General features: G+C 43.9%; 1 protein-coding gene across 1 annotated transcript in view; it reads left to right on the forward strand.

Annotated features, from left to right (window-relative positions):
* PGAP1 (post-GPI attachment to proteins inositol deacylase 1) overlaps window positions 1-25,470 on the forward strand; it is a 760,293-nt gene that overhangs the window by 515,807 nt on the left and 219,016 nt on the right. Inside the window, exon 20 of the mRNA XM_085648756.1 lies at window positions 15,686-15,779. Coding sequence (XP_085504882.1) covers window positions 15,686-15,779 — 94 coding nt within the window. The remainder of the gene's footprint in view (window positions 1-15,685; window positions 15,780-25,470) is intronic.

Raw genomic sequence — 25,470 nt, forward strand, 5'->3', positions numbered from 1 at the left:
GGTAGCTGCCGGGCTTTACAAATGTACTTTATTATTATCATTATTGTTAAGGTAACTGTCCTGGGTACAGATGGTACCATATACTAGGGACTTATAAGTAAATTAAAGGTGAAAATCAGGTGTATACCAATTTTAACATGTTTAAAAGGGAGGGCACAAGCACTTTACCACTGGTTAGCAGGGGTAAAGAGCACAGAGTCCTATGGCCAACAAAAATGGGTCAGCAACAACAGGCAAAAATCTAGGATGACGCTGCAGACAAAGCAAATTTCCAACGCAGGGTGTATTCTAAAACATACATTGACTTCCTATAGCCATTGAATGGTCAAGTAAGGGAAAAGCATATGTCACTTACTTGGGGAAAACACTAAACTTTGCTTTTAGCATGCCCTTGACAGTAATGCCATTTTCATGAATGAGGTTCCATCCTGGAGTGCTTATCATTTGCATCATGACTGGGGCATCTCTTCCCTCCTTATGGATCTGAGGGTTCTTCACTCCTAAAACCGTCACAAGTTCACATTCTTCTGGGTGATCTCCTCCTGCCAGTTAAGGAGCTGTAAAATATCACCTAGTTCTGTACCAGAGCTGAGGCTGCCCAAAACCTGAACTGAGGTCTACCTTGACTGCACGAAAGAGTTCTGAGTGGAAGAACAACAGTTTGTGGGGTATGACAGAGCCAAAAAATTGAAGGCTGTGCACAAATGGACCATTCTCCCAATGGATCGTGCTACGCATTGGCCCAAAGGCAACCCCCTAAGGGTAGGCATACTCATTCTTCCAGAGCCAAGGCTGCAACCATTGCATTAGCATGCAGAGTTCTGATCCTAGACATCTGCCAGGCAGCAATGTGGGCATCTCTGCGCATGTTTACCAAGCACTACTGCCTGGACAGTCCGATCCATCAGGATGAGCACTTTGCCCATTCGGTCCTGCGGGACTTACAGTGTGAACTTGTTTCGCAGACCCACCTCCGAGGGGGTATTGTTTGGGTATCTATTCTAAGGTAAGGAATCTGCAGGTAGAAGTCTATCAGCTGAAAAAGTTACTTCCCTTCTGTAATGCCTTATCTGATAGAGACTTTATCTAGTCACAGATTCATTAGTGACCCACCCATCCTCCCCGCTCTGCAAACAGATTTCTAGGGCCAAGGCTGTTTTTCTTGAGGGTCGGAGTCTTCCACCCAAGTAGTCAGTGTTCTTTGTGGCTCAGAGTTCCTGGCATTGAAACTCGCAGAAAGAAACTGACAGCATGGTGGGGTGGCGCCTACAAAGGCACCATGCACCTCACATGCACCTCACATCCGCCGTGGCCAATGACACCATGCAGAGCCAAACAACGCCACCTACTGACACTCAGGGTACTGCTCCTCAAATATTTCTCATCCAGTTTAGCACCTGGGGATAATTCCACGATAAGGACTCTGCGGCTAGATAGAGTCTCTTCCATTTAAGTTGCTACTGAAGGTAAGTAACTTGTTCTTTAGCAACCAAAGATTTGTTGCAATATATTGATATTTTACGAACATCTCAAAGGAGGTGTTGACCTTTTTGCAAAATGGAAGGGATCCTCTTGTGAATGCAAAAAAAGTTTATTCAAGAGGAGCAGTAGTTCAAGGATTTGTTCTTTTTTGTGAACTGACCTAGTAGTATATAGGTCGGTTCGCAAAACGGCACACTGTTCCCAAAAATACTGGTCTCAAACTTCTACCACTATTTTGCTGGCAGCGCGTAAAACAGCTGGCCCTTATATTGTTTGAGAAGGTAAGCAGAAGCACCATGTTTTGTGTGGACATGGAAAAACAGTTTAAACACAACATGGATGCTCATCCTGATCTCTGCTACGACCGATTCCTAAACTGAAAAACTAAGTAATAATCCATGACACATAGATTGCAGGTGTGATATTTGAGATAATCCCAGTGCACACTGCGAATAATAACTACTGCCATATCATACTCCTATACAGCAGAATAAATATTTAAAATAGTTCTGGAAGGCTCAAAACCATAGTCTACATTAACTTTTGAATAAAATAATCTGTGTGTGATAATCCGAAATTCTCAAATGATGTTAGCGCATATCTCACAAAATGACATGAGCATGCTATGGGACTCAGGTGGTAGGGCGGGGAGGGTAGGTGGGGGAAATGAAAAAGATAAAATAGAGAAAAAAAAAACACTTACCTGGCTACACCCGGTATTGCCACCAATTCTCCTCTGATCCTCTTTGTCTTCTTGGGTTCTTCCAGTTTGGAGTCCGGCAGCAGGAAGCACCCGGGCTACCAAGCTCCCCTGACCAATCACAACGCTGTAATGCAACGTTTTGATTGGTCTGAGCACCATAGTTCAGCGGTCATACCAAGCCTGGGAGCCTGGGGCATGTTCTCCACCCATGGTGTAATGCAGCCTTGATGAAGAACATGGCAAGTGCACATGACTGTTTGGCCAGCCCCAGAGGGTCAGTCAAAATGTCATGCACACTTGGAGTGCCACAACTCCTTCCCCTGCAGTGCTCTGGCGTCACAGGGCCCAGCTCCGCCCCCAGGAAACAACAGAGCCACTGCAGTAGGGAAAAGAAAATGATAATAACCGTACGTTAATATCATTGTTTTTCTTTCCCTTTTTTCACTGCTCAGAGAGCTGTGTGGTGACGCTCCTCTTCCTCAGCAGAGGAGCCGCCACTGGACCTGAGATTTCGCAAGGGCAGAGTTATCAATTATTTTTGCCCACTTGGGACAGTCGAAAAAGCAATGGGGTAACCCAGTATCCCTCAGAACCTGGGCAGTAGTATACAAAGATAACAGTTGGTTCTGTCGGGTATGAATACGTTCTTTAAACTGTTGAAGCACTCCTTGAGTTATTCACAAGAGAAGGCAATTCAATCAAAAACAATGCACACAATGAGACCATAGAGGGTATTCAAGGTTTTATAAATTACATCATTTATAAATACCCAATTTGAATTGAATGGCTGTCAAAGTACGAAAACAAGTAAAGAATTTCGTGGCAAGGTGACCTGTGGTGCTCAGTGATGTGGTGATGGTACAAAATATATACAAAGTGATGGTGAAAGTTTAAAAAGGCCAGAAAAACAGGTAATCGAATAGGTCTGCAGGTTGAGTAAATGGGTCTTTATGCAGAGTCTTTCTACTGGTCCGGGGGGTATATGTCGACGTTTCAACCCTGGAAGCGCACAACTGTCTAGTCAATGCGGGTCTTCATCAGGACATAGAGAGGGTGTGACAGCCTGTAGAATAGCAAGGTGTATGGTCAGGTGTGTGTAAAAAAGCGGGAAATCCTGAGATTAATCCGGCATGTTAAGGTAAAAACTCACCTAAGACGGCCCAAGGTCGCTTATGGGACGTGTTCGAAACTCTCAGTTAAGTGAATGTTCATCAAGGAATAAGGATCTCCTATACCATGTTATTTCTACGAGAAAGGAGGGAGTGGAAAGTAATTTCACTGCACCCATTGATAGCTCTATTTGGTCAGGTAGGAGCTAACTATACGCTAATGCCGACTCACCCAGTGATGAATTGCAGTCGTGTTGTAATTCTTCAGTCTAGTTTCAGGAAAACTAAAGAAGGGGCGCAGGCGTTCGTCCTGTCTCCTCCAGGAGTGTTAATCAATTCTCTGTAAGGTATTGACAGGGGAATGCATTAGTCTCCTCATTGCCAATCGTGTATGTACGGACCAAAAGGGCACCCTCATTGTTCGCTCCGCTCACCTTAAATGGATTCCGAGTTACAAGTTACTTGGAGCGGGGCTCAGGCATACGTCCTGTCTCCGGTGATCGTATCAGTGAGTGTGACTGTGAGCAGCTCGGTGATATACTTTCTACGGCGCGTGTACGTGGCGCATATCACCGGCATACGTGTCAGAGGCTCGTTGCTAGGTTACACGTTTGGCGTGCTGCGCCGCTACGTCATAAGTTTGTGCGGTTGCTAGGCAACTAAGCGAAACTCCATGAAGGAGCCGAATTCAAGCATATGAAATTAAATGCTAAGAAGTAAAGTTCGGCACAATGTTAAGAGGCGCGCTAGGCATAGTGAGCAACCTCGTCTTATTCTGAGCGAGTCAGAGTCATAGTCAGTACCTGCAATCCAATATAATTCCCAAAGGATTGCAAGTTCGTAACAAACCCGCTATTTTTATAGACGTCCCAAAATTTAGGGAAGGGTTTAGTTACGTAGCGAACAACTGCTCCAGACATTGGATGGTGCTTGGTGTAGAGACTGCGATTGAATACGTTAAAAAAACTCACGCAAGAAATCACTGATTTAAAAAAGGAAATACTAGAGGATAGAGCCCTCTCAAACGCCAGAGAAGCCCTAGAGCGAGCAGAAAAGACCTTAGCCGAGTTTAACACAGTCACACTAAACAGGAAGCTAGACAAACTCGCAAAAGACGTAAGAAATTACAACAAAAATACTACTTACCCCTACCTGTCTGACGACTACTGCTCACAGTCACACTCACTGATACGATCACCGGAGACAGGACGTATGCCTGAGCCCCGCTCCAAGTAACTTGTAACTCGGAATCCATTTAAGGTGAGCGGAACGAACAATGAGGGTGTCCTTTTGGTCCGTACATACACGATTGGCAATGAGGAGACTAATGCATTCCCCTGTCAATACCTTACAGAGAATTGATTAACACTCCCGGAGGAGACAGGACGAACGCCTGCGCCCCTTCTTTAGTTTTCCTGAAACTAGACTGAAGAATTACAACACGACGGCAATTCATCACTGGGTGAGTCGGCATTAGCGTATAGTTAGCTCCTACCTGACCAAATAGAGCTATCAATGGGTGCAGTGAAATTACTTTCCACTCCCTCCTTTCTCGTAGAAATAACATGGTATAGGAGATCCTTGCTCCTTGATGAACATTCACTTAACTGAGAGTTTCGAACACGTCCCATAAGCGACCTTGGGCCGTCTTAGGTGAGTTTTTACCTTAACATGCCGGATTAATCTCAGCATTTCCCGCTTTTTTACACACACCTGACCATACACCTTGCTATTCTACAGGCTGTCACACCCTCTCTATGTCCTGATGAAGACCCGCATTGACTAGACAGTTGTGCGCTTCCAGGGTTGAAACGTCGACATATACCCCCCGGACCAGTAGAAAGACTCTGCATAAAGACCCATTTACTCAACCTGCAGACCTATTCGATTACCTGTTTTTCTGGCCTTTTTAAACTTTCACAATCACTTTGTATATATTTAGTACCATCACCACATCACTGAGCACCACATGTCACCTTGTCACGAAATTCTTTACTTGTTTTCGTACTTTGACAGCCATTCAATTCAAATTGGGTATTTATAAATGATGTAATTTATAAAACCTTGAATACCCTCTATGGTCTCATTGTGTGTATTGTTTTTGAGTTAATTGCCTTCTCTTGTGAATAACTCAAGGAGTGCTTAAACAGTTTAAAGAAATTATTCATACCCGACAGAACCAACTGTTATCTTTGTACACTTGGGACAGTCCAGCAGAAGAACATCTTGCAGAAAAAATAAAACCACAGCCGAGGGACAATATGTTTTTAAATAAGTCTCTTGTTTGTATCTCGCATGACTTTTAAACACAAAAATTGCCCTTGCATTGAATTTGTACGTGATCTTCTCAGAAAATAGAAATCACAATTTCACCAATCCCTATTTCAATCAATCAGTCAAACCGAAATTCTAAAGCCCATTCCGGTAGTTATTGTGTCAAAAAAAGAACATTCATGTGGCTGGTCAGAGTTGAGCAGTATTTGGAGTGAGTGACTCCTGCGTCATTCACCCAAGATCTAAGCCTGAAATAGAGGCTCTGGGTGATTTTGGACTCCAGCTGGTCACATTTGCCGGTCGCGGCTGATGGAGCACCGAACTGTACCTGAGCCTCTTCAATCCACCAGCGGACTCTCTCTGCCCCTTCATCTCATTCTATACTTGCTTTCTCTGTAGGTCACAGTTTTCCCATCTTTCTCCTCTTCCTCCTTTCCCCCGTGTGTGTTTGCCCTCTCTTGCTCTGATCAAGGACTTCAAAGTGTAATGAGGAAAAATAAGTGCCAGTCCCCGAATATTAGCACTGTTGGGTCCCACCGGCAACCACCATCTCAGATTAAGCACTGGTCATTAGTGGTTCCTAGTCCTCCTACTAGCCTGCAATGAAGGAAACAAAAACAGCCGTTGCAAAGCAGCCTGTGGCCCACCGAAGCTTGACCTCGATTCTACAGATTGGTTTTAACTTATGAGGTACCACAGTATCATGACTACCGTGGGACCGCCTCCCATTTGACCAGTGGCAGTTGGTGGCAAATCACATTGAGGGTCATAAAAAATATACACTTAACAAATATACATAATATATACATGTATATACACATACACATGGATGGATGGATGTCAAGACACACAAAAAAAAGCCACTTTCCTGCTGCATCGCGCTCCTCTCCACTGCAGGCACAGGCCCACAGGGCCACTGCGGCCAATCCCGACGCTGCTTTCATGCTGCTGAAAGTAGTGTCAGAATTGGCCTGAGTGCCGATGACTGGGAGCCTGTGCCTGCTCTCTCCAACCTGGCAGCGCAGCTCGGCTTGGAGAGAGCTTCAATGCGCATGGCTGTTTGGCTGTCCTGAGATGGCCGGCCAGACGGTCATGCACACTGAATAGCAGTGCAACCACTCTTCCATCAGCCTGTCATCCTCCTGGCACCGCTCCCATGCCTCGGCTCTCAGAGCAAAAAAGAAGCAGTAATAAACAAGGGTTTATTATAGTTTTATTTTCTTTATGGCTGCTGGCAGGTGGGGCGACGGTCCTCCACCGTAGCGGAGGAGCCTCTGCTGAGAGCGCAGCATTATGTGCCGCAATGCGTGGAACGTGATGTGCTTTGAGGGATAGGGGGTTTGAATTCATCTCGAGGGTCGGAGTGATGTACAGTAGGAACATGAAGCAAAAGTTGATGTGCTATAGGTGGCCACAATGTGATGTCAAGTCGTCCTAAGTTGTCAAATATTGGCTCTGCTTTTGCAGGGTTTTTTGAATTTTGCAACGTATATATTTTCCATTATAAATTCGGGACAACATTCTAGAATGCAAAGAAGAAACTATCAGCAATGGAAACGATACTGACACTTAACATCTTGGAAGTCAGATGCACACATTTTCCCCGTTTTCTTCCAATGGATTTGCGTGGTTTGTTTACAGGGGCGGGAGGATAATTCTAGGTAAGTACTGTCCGATGGGGCCAGACATGACACTGGCCACTGCCAGCAGCGATTAAAATTTGAAGACACAGGTTTCTCCTTTGAAATGACTGGTGTCATTGGTTTGCTGATTTTAATTTATGAACACAAAAGTACCAAATACTAAGGGTGGGCGTAGTTCGCGAAGTAGCACTTCGCGAAGCTACGCAAAGTGAAGTTCGCACTACGCGAGCTACGTAGTAACATGTTCGCACTGTGCAAGATGTTGTTTTCAATGATTGCACAGTGCGGACAAGCAACCGGCACTGTGCAATCATTGAAAATGGCATCTTGCACAGTGCGAGCTGTAGTTTTCTGCTGCTCGAGTAGATTTTTACTCGAGCGGCAGCTTTCTCAACGCGAACTGGTAGTTTCTCATCGCGAGCGGTCGCGAGCATACGCGACCCCTCGCAATGAGAAACCTGACCTCCTCGCGTTGGGAATCTCGCCGGGAGGTTTATTTTCCATGCTCGCGATCGAGAACAAGGAAAAAGTCTCGCCGGGATGTCATTTTGCTTGCTCGCGGTCGCCAACTTGACGTTGAGGACCGCGAGCAAGCAAAAAATGACCGCAGCACTACGCAACACTACGCTACGCGTGTTCGCACTGTGCTACGTGCAGTTCGCGTAGTGCGAAGTAGCGCGAACTTCGCAAACTACGCGAGCGTAGCGTAGTGCTTCGCCCAGGCCTACCAAATACACTTAGCTTAGTTTCCTCTGCTTCTCTCAAAAGTCTTCTTAGCGACTGCCTACATTTGAATATAGGCAAAGCAACACATCATGGTAATAGGAGGTATAAACGGTATGGAAGGTGTTTACTCCTTGATCGGGCAGTGCATGCCTGACTCGTTTGATTAGTTTCTTTCTGGCCGTGCACCAGTGAAGATACTGAATGCTGAAGGAGTGCGATTGTGCAGAATCTATGCTACATTCCAGAAATATGAGACTGACAGCAGAGCTAGCACACAATCAGCAGTTCTGCCTGCATTCTTTCTTACAAAGGTTTGGCATATAAATGCTACAGCCGTCGTTCGGAAAATGGTCTAAAAGCACAACAGGGAACCTTTTTCTCTGTAGAGGACTTGACTTTAAAATAGTGATTCGTAGTGACTCACAAATCAACCTACCTCATGGACGAGGTAGGTCGTAATTTCTGACCCACTAGGGATCGCTGCTATCACAGGGATGGTAGCCTGCTTGGGTCAGCAGAACAATATGTCTGCGATTGTTGTTGTTTTGTTTTAATAAAGCAATCTTTATTTTTTTTAAATGCCGTCCGTTTTTTTCTTTTCTTTTTTTACTTAGTTTAAGAAGGCTCCTAAGCAAGTTTTTTTTTGTCTTTTTACATTCACAAAGTGGTTCCCTAAGAGACCCCATCTCATTTGCGATTGAGTTAGTAGTCGGTAAGTACTTAATTTTTTTCGACCATAATTCAGTCGCAATACATTAATACGTACCCATCTTTTTTGGTATTCGGAAAGGACGCCCCTTTTATATACCGAACCATATTTGGTTGCAAACCCAAATTGCAATTTGGTAACGTGTTTGCTTGATACAAAATACTTGATATATCTGGCCCTTTAGTCCTTAAGTTCTTCATATAACAATTTCTTGTTACCTGCTTTCTTTGAGGGGCACACAGTACTTTTGCAGGTATAAAGTGCTTTTTGGTTCCTTTTCGAATCAATGGAGTTAGTGTTACAACAACAGTCGGGCTTCTTTCACGTCAGAATGATGGATTTTCAATACTCTCTAGCGTCGGTTAGACCAGTAGCGCACCGGTGGTTGCAGCGTGGCAGAGACATCAATCGCGACTGCACTACTGTATCTTTCACATGCTTAAATCTGAAACTACGGTGAATGAGCCATAATGTGACGTTGATGCATCTGGCACTTTAGCCGCCTCTGTAGTGGATCTAATTTCAGCATAAATGCAATTGTATTGATGACGCATTATTTCTCTTGCTTTACACCTACGCTGCTTTGATCACTGTCCCTATTGACACTTGTCTTGTGTTTTGGGTGCCTTGGTACATTATTGAATTGCTTCTCCTTGGCTGCTTGGTTATTTGCTCTCAGGCACTATGCAGGTGTCCTTTAATTTAAACTCACGAAAGGACAGTCGCTCGATGATAGATGGCAAAGAATTAGTCTCTTCCTCAGTGACAGTCTCTACATCTTTCTGCTCCTGGTTCTGCCCACCGGAGATGTTCATACCGCTCAGATAACCATAGCTTACCTCTTGCTGACTCTGACAGCACCACATCCAGTGCATTGAGTCTAGTCTAGGAAAAACCTTAATATTAGAACATATCTGCTTTGTTCTTAAGTGAAGAGGAAAAGGTTTGACAAAAGAACACTTAATCTGTGTTGTTGTGCTAATTACAGTAGTGGCCAGCACGGATCAAGGGGGTGGAGGGTGGGTAGGGTAAGAGGCAGAGGCGCAACTAGAGCCAAATTTCCGGGGGGGGGGGGGGGGGGGCCTAAGAAAAAATTTCAGGGGGGCGGGGAGGTTAATTCTTCCACCAATTGGCAGAGTGGAGATGCAGGGGCTCTTAAAAGGGTTGAAAAAACAACAACACCTCATTAACAAGCAAACGGTCTTTTAAAGACCTGTGAAGTGCTCCGGTGCGGCTGTGTGTTTGCCCGGGAAGCTGTCTCAGCCCGGGCTGCCACACACGACGGCCGGGGCTGAAGCCCTTTGAGCCCAATGGTAAGAGGGTTGTAAAAAATGTTGGGGGAAATGTCCAGTTATGACTGAACTCTTTTCGGAGATCCACAACTTAAATTTTTTAATATTTTTGCAAGTGCCCAGAGCCGTAACTTCTGTTGGTGCAGCAGGTGCAGTCTCACTAGGGCCATGAGGCCTAAGGGGCCCCCTGACCCCTGATTGTTGCTGTAGTTCGCAGTTCAAACTCCAGCCAGGGGGACAGTTTCCCTGCTTGCAGTAGGGCCCATGACACACTGGCCATGCCACTGCCAGAGCCCACTGGCTTAGTTTTATTGAGAGTATAATGTACAGCACGGTTCTCAGCAGATGACACCTTGCCTTTCATTCCAACTTGAATGTACAATGTAATTTACCACTCACCAAAAATGAGTGCAAGAGATCCCTTTGCTAATGGGCGCTATTTACTCCCATGATTTGCGGAGCTCTGGGCATCACAAAATTTGTCATTCTGTCCAAATTCTAAATTTTTCAGGACGTTTCTTAAAATGGTTCCTGCTGATTTTACTGCATCCTGTGATCTTATTTTGGAATCAAAAACTTAAGGCGTCAAATCAGCTGAGAACATCCTCTGCTACCACCTGCTTCGCTCATGTTTACGAATTTGAATCAATGGAAAACCTGAAACAAAACCAATATTAAAATAATTTACCAACATGATGGCTAAAACACATTATTATAGATTCGCTATATTGGAAAAAGGCGGATGAGTTGCTCTGAGTAGATATTTTCTGTCTCTGTAATATTTCTTTACCCCAAAACCTATTTCTTTGAAACCAAAAAGAAGTATATACGTCTCATGGTTCCTGAAATATTACATCATCACTGCAATACTACCACCATTTTTAAAAATGATGTCCGGAAAAATTCGACCCGGATTAGCAGTCTACCCAAGCTAAATTACTTCTCTATGATCCAAAAACACAACTATAAAATGAAATCCTCTAGAAAATCATTCTTTTACCTAGGTATATCAAGGGGCCAGGACTACTACAAGTGCAGCATGAATGGGTTCCCACTTTGCCTCACAAGCAGTAGTTAGAGGCTATAGAAATCATCCTTTGAAGTAGGCCGCCTCACACCTCTGGGTCCCAGTGCCATTGCACCAGCTGCACAGCTGCCGGCAGCTCCTTGGCCTTTAAATACCTTTGTAAAACATTACTGCGCCACACCTCAGGTACAACGATGGATATATTTCTAGGGCTGTGTAGCATGACTTTATTGGCTAATCTACACTACTCAACCCCCCTCCTCTTCTCCACCCTCAATTGTTATTCCTTTGGGACTCATTTATTAGGTGAAGAATTTGAGGGAAGAACAGTCCATCAGAAGAAAATGTTTGTAACCTTCTATAGGGATATTTATCATTTATACTGTATCTTCTGACTGCCCTTCCTGTTAAGTTAGTGATGTGATGAAAAAGATCGCAAGGTATGCAAACTCCAATTATTCAATATATACCAGTTAGCACAAGTCAAGTGATTTCACATTTGGGGGCTGATGAATCTGTGGTTAAAATTGCTTGCTTGGTGCTATCTAGTAGTACAGGAACGTTAATGCTTAGGAACCTTTTTACCAGCTGTGAAGCTTAAGGAATATTCTTAAGGTGAAGAATCTGCAGGAAGAGAGAGAGTATCAACCATATATATGGTTACTTAAAGATAGGCAACTTGTTCATTCTTAAGGGTCAAGAAGAAAGATATGGTAGGAGCTGTTCTGCTTTTAAAGATGCTACTTCCCATGTGGCCGAAAAATGATGATGCAGAAGCATTGAAGGTCCACTTTCTCCAAGTAGAGAATCCTGGTTTCAGAGCAAAGCCAGTCTGGTTTGTTACCTTTTTTATGGTGTGATTTTGGAAAACAAGCACAATCAAATTGGCATGCTTCCAGATAGTCTTATATCTGCACCTATAGTCTTTATGAACCTCTGGCAGTAGTAGCAATGAGCATGCAGTGTTAACAGCTTGATGTTACCCGTAACCGAGGTAGGAGCCACAAGCGGAAAGCAGCGATATCCATCCGACAGCTCTCACAAAGGGCCGCGCTCCCCTGCTCTGATGGTTCATTCCGACGGGTATTAAAAGCAGTACAGGCCGCCACGGCGAGAGGGGCCCTAAGAGGAGGTGGCAGGTAAGGGCCGATAGAGCTCCCCAGTCCCACGTAGGAGGCCCCATCTTATATCCAGCCCTTCACCACCCCCCCTCTGGCATAAAAGACAGGGCGGATGTCAGGCCGGCTTACAATAGGTATGTAAAGAATATTCAGGGCTGAGCTAGCCACCATTGGCGGGGCACCCTCTTCCCCCTTTCCAGACCAGACCCTCCACATGCTAGCCTGCACGAATGAGGTCGGACGGGGGTGATGTTGTAAATCCTTTAATTTAAAAAAAAAAAAATACACCCACTCAGTCTCCGCAATTATTCCCCTTCGCCCCCTCCCCCAAGCCCTAGAGGTGGTAGCAGGTAAATGCCACCGGAGGCCTATGAACCTCAACGCCATTCCTTCAGTGGTAGACACCCTCTTCCAATCCCTCTCATTCCGAACCAAAAACACAGCAACCCACGGCTCATAAACAAGTGCTAAGGAGGATAGATATGTAAATGCCACCGGTAACTTGTGCATCCCACCAAGGATACACTTCCTGATTCATGACAGTGCCCCAATGTCATAAACAGGCCACAGGATGAGGCGAAGAAGTCGCGGACACCCCCACCTCCCCCCAGCCAGCTGGGTTAACGGCACCTTACACCAGTCGAACAGTAGCGGGGTGCTTCTTCTATCCCTAATTTCCTTGTCCATTTTCTTTTTCTACTTGCTGTCTTTATCTAGTGTATAATTTCCTCACTTTCAACTGTTCCACCACCCATTAATTGTAATTATTGTTTACTTTACTGTTTTTATAACACGATTATATGGCCAAAGGGCGGACCGCGAGATCAACGAGAAGTGCAGGGGCAAACCACTGCCTCAAAATCAATTGTAACCAAACTAAAAACCTTGCTTTGTCAGTTTCCAGTGCTATAAAAAAAAAATACCTCCAGCGTTGGGACAGGATTCTACCCCGCATAGCGTACAGGCGTGTTTACTCTTCCTGAGTGGCCGACTGCATGGATATCGGGTATCCTGACTTTTATTTTGCCCCTAGCATCATGCTGATCTAATTGTATTTGCAAATGTTCAAGCCAGGAAGTCCCTGAATATATGTCAGGTCCGGGATCTGCCCTGTGACCTAGAGGGGTGCACCAAGCATTGTGTTTAGAGGGCTACTGTCCCTTTCCTGGGCATAGAGTGGACGTGACTGCATAGTATGTTTTAGAACTATCAATAGTGTAGCCAGCCCTTTTGAGCCATGTCTCTAGGAGTGATGCCTGTTGCCCCACCCATGTAAGGTTCTGCTATTATGTATATGCACAGAATGTAGTGTTAATATTCAGTGTATGTGTGGAGTGAGTGTTTTGCTTACACCCCTCACTCTCTTTTTTTCGTTCTTTTTTTTTTTTTTACTTTAATGAGCACCGCGCTTTTTTCACGGACACCGTGCTATGTAATGCAATAGGTGTTGCTTTTGGTATTGTAAATAACAATGGCTTGCAATTTTTAAAAGGCATTGCCATTTACAATGCCAATAGCTCCAAAATACGCAGTTGCGAGACCTATTGCATTGTAAATGCTTGTTTCTTTGGGCTCTGCCAGAGCTGAGAATTGCAAGCCAGTGATCAAACATTCCATTTTGCACTTGGTCAACCTCTGTATCTTGATCTGCTGTGCCCTGGCCAAGATAGACCCCTGTGAGGCATTTACGCCCACTCCACTAGAACCATGGATGTCTCCACAACCCTCTACAAGGGGTGACAGTGTTGTTTACATCTGTCAGGCTGCTACATGACCAACTTTGCATACTTTTGCCAAGCTCCACTGCCTCACATCTTAGGCATGCAGTGATAGATATTTTGCCCAAGTTATGATGCATGATTTCGTTGGCTAACCAGCACTGGTCCGTCCTACCTCCCAGGGTTTTATTGCTTTCGGACTTATTCAAAAGGTGAAGAATCTGAGGGAAGACACATCCATCAGAAGAAAAAGTTACTAACCGTCTAGTGCGTGAGCACTCGCAATCTTCTGCCGGCGGCCACAAAGTACTGTCTGTGGTGTGACCGAGGGCCGCACTGATGCCAGCAGGGTGGCGGTAGGGGGTCTGGGTGGGTTAGGGATTGTTTAAAGATGTCTAAACAAATGTTAAATACATGGGCAATCATTTATTTGCAGGTTAATAAAAGCTTGCTCGTTTATTTAAAAAATGTTCTGAATATTAGTGCTCAACAACTAAACAGCAACTTGTGCTGCTGTTCACCGGGGGGGGGGCGCATGCAAAGGTCAAGAGGGCCGTACTTTGAGTATCACTGGTCTAGTGGCTACATAATCTTTCTGCATATTCCTCATGTCCAGTTTCCTCCGCTATGGATCTAGAGTTGTGACTCATAAGATCCCAAGGTATGCAGATGTTATGTCCTTTATATGTTGCTGTCATTGCTCTCTTGGTTCCTCTCTGCACCCTTATCTGGGGTGCGGGAAAAGTCCAGGAACTGACGCCAACATGTCAGCTTGTGCATAATATACTCCGGTGTCATCATGTCCAGAGGCTGGAGCCGCAGGGCGTCACCTGGTGGTGATGGAGAGAGATTGCCGGGGGAAAGTTTTCCAGACTAACGTGGGGATAATTGACAAGGTGAGGAATCTGCGGGAACATTTGTATCCACCAAAAATATTATTAGAGAAGGTAAGTAACTTTTTCAATTGGCTCAATACCAATATACAATTTTCACCTATTACAAATGTAGCTTGTATATTACGCCATTGCTTACGAGATATTAAAAGAAAAATTTGACAAGCGGCTATTAAGTCTATCTAATTCTGGCTTGGCTACTTTACTAGGTTACAAAAGTAGTATTTAGTTGAACAAAAATAATTAGCTGACAACAAGGTTACAGATAAATAATCACAGCACAAACTGCTTTGGTTCATTTTTACAGGGGATTTCACGTTACACAAATACATGCCTTTTGTGAAAGTGCTCCCATATAAAACAGGTTTTAGGGCCCTTCTAGTCAGAAATTCATGACCTCTCCCTTGATGTGTGTTGTCTGAAGGACTAAAATGTATCCAAACCAGTCTAGAAAAATGTTGCAACCGTTACAAACCAGAACGAGGCTGAATAATTTTCGGACTTAGTGTGTTAGTTTACATTACATTTCAGCTACTTTTGTAATGTAGCTCCTTCCGATGGATTTGAATAAAGGTTATCCCTACTTAAATGAAAAATACAAAAGCTTGACACAGATTCCGATATGTTAATCATCTTTGTTGTGAATCCACAAAAAGTTATTTAACAATGTTTAACATTATTTTAGTGTCATTAACATTAGTCATTTCTACTTTGCACGTACATTATTAAGTGCAGTCTAATTCTTTATATAGATTACCGTATCTCTAAATTTGCTGGTTGTCTTTTTCCATTCACAAGGACTGAGGATATCTGTAGTAATGCATGCATGATGTGCTGTGAAATTTTGAAATATGGTGTCTAATGCATTGTTTAAATTTTGGGGTAACTTGCGAAATTAAATCCGTTTTCTTTTTACTTGACATATATGCACTTCTTACTTTCCAAGTTCTTATGTTTGAAATGACCAAAACTGTTGTACTTTCCACAGATAATACGATTCCATGGACCTTCTCTTCCTGTGTACATCCTTTCAAGTATTCTTCTTTCATATGGTGGACAGTTTAGTTTGCTCGCCTCTGCAGGTAAAAGCTCTATCCCTCCATATATTTGCAAAATTGAATGAATGTATTAAATACTGTAGGAGGCAAAACACCGCCACAGGAAATTTCCTTCGTATTATGTATTTCTCATTTAAGACAAAATCCCAGCTATGTTGCCTTTCAAATAATGTAGTCTAGCTTCTGGAATTAATGTTGGGTGGTGCTCTGGCGTGTTAAGGATGGCACCACCATATGGGCTGCCTGACTTAAAAGTATGTATTTCACATAGATGTATTGTTCACATTGACAAGGTCATGTGTTTTTGGCGCTCAGAGGAATAGCCAAGAAAAAATAAACTACTTATTATTTTCACCTTAGTGAGGGTGCAGTTTTTGTTACTCGATTTTATAAGCCTCTTTTTCACCGTTAAAATGTAAAAAAAAAACAAAAAAACCATTATAGGCTCTTAATGAAAAAGATCCGATTGGACTTGCTTTCATGTGCCAAGCCAACGCTTGCCAATTGTATCTGTAGATGAGTTGGTCCATTAAAGCAATATTTACTGGTTTTGCCATCTCTTGTTTATTATAGCATGCTATCAATTAGGCTTCGCGACAGCAAAACACCTTTTCACAATGCACAAAAACCATTATACGAGTTGAAAAAGTATTTTCAAATTGTAAAAAGAGTTTTGCGACCCTTTCCAGTTTGCGTATAGAAGGGAGCATGAAACAGGTGTTCCCCTCCTTCTTGCAGGTCACAAAGGTGTCACTTTTTTGTGACCACTGTTGCAGCCCCAAAGGTGAAATTCCCACAGGACAGCTTCCCCTTAGGGAATTGTGTTGAGTTTAGAGTGGCAGTGCTTCATTTGTACAAACACAAGTACCCAGACCCTCGTCGTGGGGCCACTGCAGCTTGCGCTATCAATTGCCCTGTCAGAGCTGCCAATGACAGTACCAACACAACTACTAACCAACACAGTCCTACAAGTGTGACTATTCTAGGCTCCCAAAGCTATAACAATGGCTTTGGACAGCAGGTATTAGTCATTTTGAGATATATTAAATTAATAAACTCTATCTGTAAACTAGATGGGTGCTGGTGTTGACATTTAAGCGCTGATGCTGAGTTCTGGAAACCACCAGCTCAAATTAAGCACTGGGGTGGGGGCAGTAAAAGTTGTTTAAAGCAGCACTGATTTCTTTAAAGGACAGAGACTTGTTTTTTTTTTGCAATTTCTTTTTTTAAAAGGGTCTCATTGGGGAAGCAGATGCAGGGATTGTGTCCACCATCCCTGTATTTTCAGCCATTCACACTGGGCTGCAAAATGCGACGTTTCTACTTATGTATTAGATAGGCCTTTTGTGACCTCCTGCAAATTCATAAAATGCATAGCCCACACTTCAAAAATACCTTACTGTGCTCAAAGCAAGAGGAAAGGAGAACCTCAGTACTCACTTGCAGTTTCACCACTACACTACAGCAGGTATACCATTGGTATTCCCTGCATGTACACCACACCACCTCCCTGTAGGTATCACAGAGTTTCCCACACACTGTGTGTTCACCTTTCTTCAGCAAGTGGCTCTGTTGGAGCTCCATGGCTTTGGACATGTTGCTGAGCATATTAACCTAACATAGTGCATCTTTCCGTGTCTGCCCTTCGACATTGCTGTGCCCTGCAACTCCAGCCCCCAATGGGAATAGCAGGCTGCGAGTATGCAGAAGCACAGACCATGCTGCTTACATGCCAGTGGAGTCCCAAAACCGGATCAAGGCCTGGCAGTCCATGGGTTCCAACAGTAGTTCTGTAAGGCTTCAGCCTCCTAGTATCAGCCAAAGCAATGCCCACAGTTGATCCAGCAACCCACAGGCACCACATGGTGAAGAGCAAGTAGATAATGCTGCAAAATGATTGAGACCAGAGAACTATGGTCAACTCAGTCCAGCACTAGCAGCACTCATCATATTAAATCCCAGTGCTTTTTCTACAGCATCATCATTAATTTTTTCTAATGATCGAAAATGGCATAGCAATGTCCTTTGTACGTAAAACACCACCACAAACTACCAATCTAGCACCATAACACATTCTAATCATGTACTTCCATTCCACACCAAACTATGAATCAAACGCCATCTGCTGTGCCTTGTACTTCATCACAGCTATAACACCTTACACTTTCCCGCTATGCCACTCATCTGTATTTCTCAGCCGCACCGTGCCACATTTGTGGATAAGCATGGACTTATAGTAAAGGACAAAGAGGCTTTCCATGATGTGTAAAGCTTATGCTTAGGCTTTCCTGTTTTCAGTTTCTATGTTTGGTAACTTCTAATGTTTTTTTTTCTGTATATTCCATTGATTTCAATACCTTAGAAAAATAGTGGCTATCAGTGGCTACACATTTGCGCACCACTAAAAACAACAGAAGCAGTGTTTTTGAAGTGTTTATGGAATGTTTTGCTTTTATTATTGCTTGCTTTCTGCACTGATAGTGCATGGTGTATATAGGTAGTGTACGTACAGGGTATACAAGTTCCAAATACATTTTTACAATCAAACGTATTGTAGTACACCATACAATACTTCTTCAGTGAGTCTTTCGTCATGCGTACTCACTCTTTCGTTCCAATGTAAGCTTTTATCTGTGAAAAGGTCCTCACAACATTGGCACTTCAGGCGGGAACGCCAAAACAGTCAGTACACAATTTGCTAACTCTGGCCACTGAAATAGTTTTCAATGCCAATAGTAGTGCACATGAAGATTTTGATTCTCTGGGACAGGTTCTGCAACATATGTGTTAAACTAGGCATATATTGAAGCAGTCAAAAATGAAGCAGTTTTTTCAAAGTCCAGAGAAAATTCCCCTTCATGGAAAGGATCTAGAACTTGTGAGGAGTACCACAGTGAGGCTTCATTGACTTCAAATGCCATGGTTGGTGAAGCGGCATTTCTATGCATCATTGCAAGCCATTTCTCATACATTGTAAAATGCAATTTCTTGATTTGTTCCTCAACATTTATCTCCTTACAAACTGGCGAGCATTTTAACATGGAACATGTTGCAGTGCCAGAGTCACTAAAAGTGTCACCAAGCCCACTCAAGGAGATGTTTTAAATCAACACAAATTATGCTGAACACTTGGTAGACAAGAGTGTGTTCAGACTCTAGTTTTTTTATTATGTCCACTAAAGCAGACATATTTTCCTGTCAATTTCTGAGAATGCAGTAGAGTGTACTTTTTTTTGAATCACAAACAATACGCGATGGGAGATCCTCACATACCTTGCCTTTGGCATTATCACTGAGCCAAAATTCTGTAAACGGTTGCCACATGGATAATATAGCATTCATGACCTCAATGACTCAGAACCACCTGCTAAATGACACAGTTGGATTGACTTTCTTTAATGCAACACAAAGCACAAAATGAGAAATATTTGCGTTTTAATTACCGTGCATAACGAAACAGTTTACCAGAAAGGTCTACAAAGTCAATAGAATTCTTCATTAACTCTGAAGATTGTAAAGATGCTTTCAGCATACCATCTTGCAAGTTGCAAGGATCTCTTACAGGGAAGCACTTCAGCTCAGGTATCGACTTTGACAGGTCATCACACAACTTTTTCATATATGTAGCTGAATCACTGCAAATACAAACAATATCACTCCAATCTTTCTTGAACTTGGTAAGAACGTTTTGCAACAGCATTCCAAGTGACACTGTTACATGTTTTTCAAAAGTCTGGTGTCAGGTTTTCATCACTATCCCAGATGCTTGGTGACAGCACTGTTTTCACATATACCGGTCACTAGATCTTGCATTGAATGTTTAAAGCCTAGGGTATTTGGCAGTTCTCCTACTATCAATAAGGACTCGCTAGAAAAGGGGGCTGACATATCAAAGGATTTCACCCATTCTCTGTCTGTGGGTAAATGTGACGGTACATATTGTGAAAGATTCTTATGAAACTAGCAATTTTACCTATCAGTGAAAGAGTCAAATGTAGCCAAAATATCAAATATGATTGTGATATTTACTGATCCGCTGCAGTTTATAAAATAATTAAATACGACCTACAGCATGCTTCTAAACTCTGCATCTTTAGACCAAAGACCACAAAACCGAAAAAAGCAACAGGAGGAAGAACAATATTTTAGTGACATCCCTAAACAACAAAATTCAAGTAGACTAATGGTAGCCCAGTATTTCTTGCTGCTAACTTGCATTGCAAAGTTACATTGTATTGGCCCCTTCTTGAAAAAATAAAAAAGGCTCTCCTTTTCCTTTCTTTAAATGGCATTCCGTTTGTGGTTGTGAAGGTGTTTATCAGTGTTTATATGTTTACACTGGTGAGGACTATTTCCCTTTCGTTGGGGTTTTATCAGTTGTTATAGGTTTAAACCTAAAACAGGATAGTCTACTTATGCTCAATACAGCAGGACTGAGTTGGTTAGAGTGCCAAGCCAATGATGAACGCTGTAGGCCCGATCTGTTTTTTTTCTGTAAAGTTATGACAAAGAGAGTAGGCCTAATGTATATTTTGAGAAAAGCATGTGTTAAAAACAATAGGTTTTTAAGAATGGAATGTTATTACAGTGTATTAAAGCCTGTAGAATGGCTTTGTGTTAGAAGAAATCTCATAGATTACCGCAGTAAGCAAGGATGATGGTGTTGGGCACCCCCTCCTTGGGTAGAAGATTTGCAGTTTGACTATCCATGTCAACATCTCTTAGGAGGGGTTGTATACTGTTATAACATATTTGTAATTTTGTGATGGTATGCCTGATTGTTGCTTTGTTGGAAAGCCTAAGCACAATGCACTAGCCCTTAGTTGGTAATGATGTCAAACCAACAATAAAAGCTATGAGCCTGATTGGTTAATTGACAAAAATTACGTCAGGTGCCATATGTCTGATCTGTTTTGTATGAATAGTTTCGAGAAAGCCAGTAGACATGACTTATTTATTGTGAAAAGCATGTTAAAAGCAATAAGCATTTATAGCCACAGAGTTTAGGACCACCTCACAGTGCTAAGATAATTGACTAGGAAGGGTAAAAGTAATGTCTGGTTAAGTCCCTCTCGTTTGCCTAGATTCTTTAAAATTAAAAATACTTTACATAGGAAGGTGTTGGCATTTGTGAACAATATTTTCGTGGTTAAGACATTTTCCCCTTTATTTGATTATTCAATTTATGGCTCTAGCAGGCCATAAATTGCTTTATTTTTTGTTAAATATGTTTTTGGTCTAGATGTCTTGGGTTCTACTGGTTTGTTGGTGTGAGTGTATTTGTGTTGCGAAAGATGGCCTTGCCCTCAGTTGTTGAACAGCACGTATGATAAAGTATTCCCTAGAGGACACACGTTCCCAAGAATATTATTCCCTTTCCAACTATAAATCATTAAAACTACCTTTGACACCAGAGGGTAACCTCAAAAACATTTATACAAATTTTGTAATCAGGGAGCCACCAGAGACACCCAGTCACCAGTAGTTGTTGTAGACATTAAGAATCGTTTCGTTTTTTTGCGTCACCAAAAAGGTCCTGTGAGTGCATCCTGTAGTCATTGGAGATGCTCTGATAAATTTGTCCGGTAGATGTTTCTTCACCATTTCTGTAAATGCAGTTGCTGTAGCACCATTTTCCTTACTTTCAGACAGATGTCTCCATGAGGCCAGCATGTGTAAGGGCAGCAGCACATGTGCAACTCTGATTCTTGTTGCTCTCTACTTTTCTGCTGTATCCATATTGCTTAGTTTCTAGCTTACCCTTTCATCTGGGTTATCCCCAAACCTTTTGCCTTCCTCTGCCTATTTGTCTGACCTTTTTGTTGGCGTTAGAACTCTGAGCACTTTACCACTGCTAATCAGTGCTAAAGTGCATTGTGCTCTCTCCTCTAAACATGGTATAATTGGTTTACACCTGTTTGGCATATTTGATTAACTTGTAAGCCCCTTGTAAAGTGGTATAACATATTCCCAGGGGCTGTAAATTATATTCTACTAGTGAGCCTGAAGCACTGCTTGTGCTACCCACGACGTAGCCTTTCAAACATGCCTCAGGTCTGCCACTGCAGGCCTGTGTCCACAGTTTACTGCCACTTTGGCTTGCAATTTAAAACTACTTGCCAGGCCTTTAACTCCCTTTTATTACACATAGGTCACCCCTAAGGTAGACCCTGGGTAGCCCTATGGGCATGGTGCTGTGTAAGTAAAAGGTAGGACATGTGCCTTTATGTGTGGCATGTCCTGGTGGTGACAAACAGCCTATTTTCCTTTTCACTGCTTTGAGACCTATTCCTCATAGACTAGCATTGGGAATTCCTCTTAAATACTTTTAAGTGTTAATTCGTGATCAGAAAGGAGTTGTGTTGCCATGTTTGGTATGTTTAGAATAGTGGTGATAAATCTTACATACTGGTGTAGTTGGATTTTACATTACTATTTTAGAAATACCACTTTTAGAAAGGTGGCATTTCTCTGTGCTTATGACTTTGTGCTTACAGCCTTCATCCAATATGTGTCTGGGCTAAGGTGACAGCTACACTTTGTGCTTACTTTCTAGACAGCAACCACACAGGAAGGGCTGGCTGTGACAGGGGATACATCTAAAGACTATAGTCTTCCTGGACTGGGAGAGGGAGAGGCTGGACACCCTTACATCTGAATAGGTTGGGACCTACCCTCACACATAGTGCTGATTTACCCCCTACTGATTGTCTGAAGCAAGGGCCGGGCAAAAGGGGATTGTTGCACACTTCTAAGGGTTCCTTTGAAGTCAACCTGCACTAGGGAATAGCAGTTCGATTTTCCTCGAAGAGCTCCGGAAACACTGTATTTTGGGATCGTTACTGATGTGGAACAGGTGCCTTCTTGGAGGGCCCCCTCATTCTAAAGTGGTTGCATAGAGAGTGTTCTGTGGGCGATGCAATTCTGGGACCATGGCATTTGCCCTAAAAGGGCTCCAGTAAAATCTCTAATAGAGAGGAGGGCATTTTACCTACCTGTATTTACATACAGTGATGTCTGTGATTGTTCTTTATTTCTGCTTTACTTGTAAAACTGATGTGATGTTCATCATTGTTATCTTGCTTTTATCAGAACAGCGAGTACTATTTGTCAATGGGCATAGTGGGAAGAGTATATGTGGGGTACCTGTAGCACAGTCGTTGTGATACTTAGCAATTGCACAATGTGCAACGTATTAATGAATCATGCATAATGTGCCAAGTATTTATGATTCATGCATAACATGCAAAGTGCTTATGATTCATGTCGTTTTGGTCTTGTGATCTATTTAATATAGAAAGCATATTTTTATATACCCTTGTGTGGAGTCTCTTTTGTGGTGTATTCATTGTGTTACTGTGTGAGTGTGTTGCGCAAACACTTTACACATTGCCTCTGATGATAAGCCTGACTGGTCTGCGCCAAGCTACCAGATGGTGAGCACAAGTTATCTTTGGTGTGTAACTGACTTGCCCTGACTAGAGTGGCGGGTTCTTCCTGGCTTAGGTGCATACCCTGGCCAACCAGTAACCCTTTTTCTAAAACTGTTTGTCAAAATGCACTCTACTTACATGAAACTTCACTTCACTGGTATTGCATTTGGTTTCTTAAAGGGGTCTTGATCCCTGTGCTTTAGACGGCATAGATGTTTTTCAAACAATTATACAGTATAGATATATTTTTAATCCGGTTCCATTGCTACATCAGCTTCTCCCAAAATGCATAATAAACGTCATGGCTGTGAAGACACTGCGTTTTAAAGACTTAAAAAAATTATTTACTTAGTATAGCCAGTCTGCGCCTATCTCACGTGCTCGTTGTCTTTATTGTCGAGTGCAGAGGGCTTTCATTCTGAGCATAATTGTTTGCCTACCAGACACAGTAGAGGGGAAAAGAAGACACTAAATAACAGATCCAATAAGATCAAAGCAACTAATAAAGCACACTGTCACGAATTTTAGCTATGCATTTATAAGGGGTTGGTGAATGGGGAAGACGACAAAAATAAAGGAACATGCACACTCCATGTGATTGTTTTACACGTTTCCTGATTTATTGTCAGACAGAACTTTGGCAAGCTGTGTACTTCATTCATAGTACTAGTATCCGGTAGTACTTGTATTCTTTGTTACATGCTCAATAAAATCTGCTCAACTCACAAACAAAATGTGGAGAACAATCAGCCAGTTAAAAGCAGTGAGGGTCACTGTAGGCTGTGTGGATTGCTTGGCAAATGGGTGGGGGCGGGGGAACTGATTAGATGCTAGCTTTACCTGTGTTTCTCTGGCCTAGCCACTTTGAAGTGACTGAATTTACCTGGTATCAGTTATAAGGTGAATGAGCCTGCCCCTAAGGATAGTGAAATCAATGGAAGCAGCAGATAGGTAGGCATTCCATCAGGATACATTTGGCAGCTCAGCATTGTTTTCGAAGCATGTGGTGTCTTAATACATCTGATAGAGACTACTAGCCGCAGATTCCTTAACGTAGAACTATCCCTAGGCGTGAGACTGGACCCGGAAAACCTTCTTGCCCAGCATCTCTGCGCGCCGTGGGACGGTACCACGCGACTCCGCCCGACGTCCTCCGCGACGTGACGTCAGCGAGGTCACATAAGCCCTACCCCGGCGCGCTGAAGGCAGTTTTCTTCTTTTCCGCGTGCAACGCGGATCTGGATAGTGTCCTGACCTGTTTCAGGCCTTCTTTTTCTGCTTTTGAGCATTTTTCTTGGGTACAGTGTGCGAATGCCTTCAGGCTTCAAGACATGCTCGTCTTGCGCGTGCCCTATGTCGGCGACAGATCCGCACCCCATCTGCATGTGGTGTTTGGGGGAGCACCACGACTCCACAACAGTGAGGCGTGTCAGCAAATGAAGCCGAAGTCCTGGCTGGAACGCCGGATGAAACTCCTTTCGGCATGCATGTCCAGGTCGGCGTCGTCGCCGCGGACGGCTTCAAGAACCGCCGCCTCTGTCTCCGACATTGTCCCTCTCCCAGGCTGCAAGGGCGTCGCTCACCTGTTGATAAGTGTCGCAGTTTGTCCCCGAGGCCCGGTCCCTGGCCTGTTGGGGGTATGGGTACTCCGCGGGGTGTGCGGCCCCATGCGTCGCCACCCAATCCACCGTTCCCCAGCGCGGGGGCGACCAGAGCCCAGATGGAGGCCCGTGCGGCGGCCTTGCAGGCCTCGTTGGCTCTTCCTTCTTCTCCTTCTCTTCCTGGGACGTCTGCGGATCCCTTGCTGTGTGCGGAGACTTCTGCGGCATCGCCAGTGGCTCTGGCGACGACAGGTTCGGATCCAGGTTCGGAGGATGTGGTGATGTCGGGGTGCCGCCCTTCGGGGTTCCCTCCTTCGGACCACAGCGCCTCTGCCTCGCCGCAAACCCCCACTGGGGTCCCTGTGGTGTCGCGGGAGGTTGCTGGGGCTCGGGACATGTCCTCGAGTCCCCCTCAGTCCCCGGGGCAGGCGGCTGCCTTGTCCGAGGCTGAGGTGACGCCGCTCAGGTGCCGGCAGCTGCTGGCCCTGGCGGCGCCGGCTAGGGGTCGGGACATGTCCCCGGGCCCCCCTCATCCCTCCACGCTGGCGGCTGTCTCGTCGGAGGTCGAGTCGATGCCTTTTCGGTGCCGTTCCTTAGCCACCCCGGCTCCAACCCAGCCTCGTTCTCCCGCGCCGCATGTTGTGGCGGAAGCCGTTCCGGCGTCTCTTTCGGTGCCGGTTG

Source organism: Triturus cristatus, chromosome 3_2 (genome assembly GCF_964204655.1).
Source record: "Triturus cristatus chromosome 3_2, aTriCri1.1, whole genome shotgun sequence".
Taxonomy (NCBI): domain Eukaryota; kingdom Metazoa; phylum Chordata; class Amphibia; order Caudata; family Salamandridae; genus Triturus; species Triturus cristatus.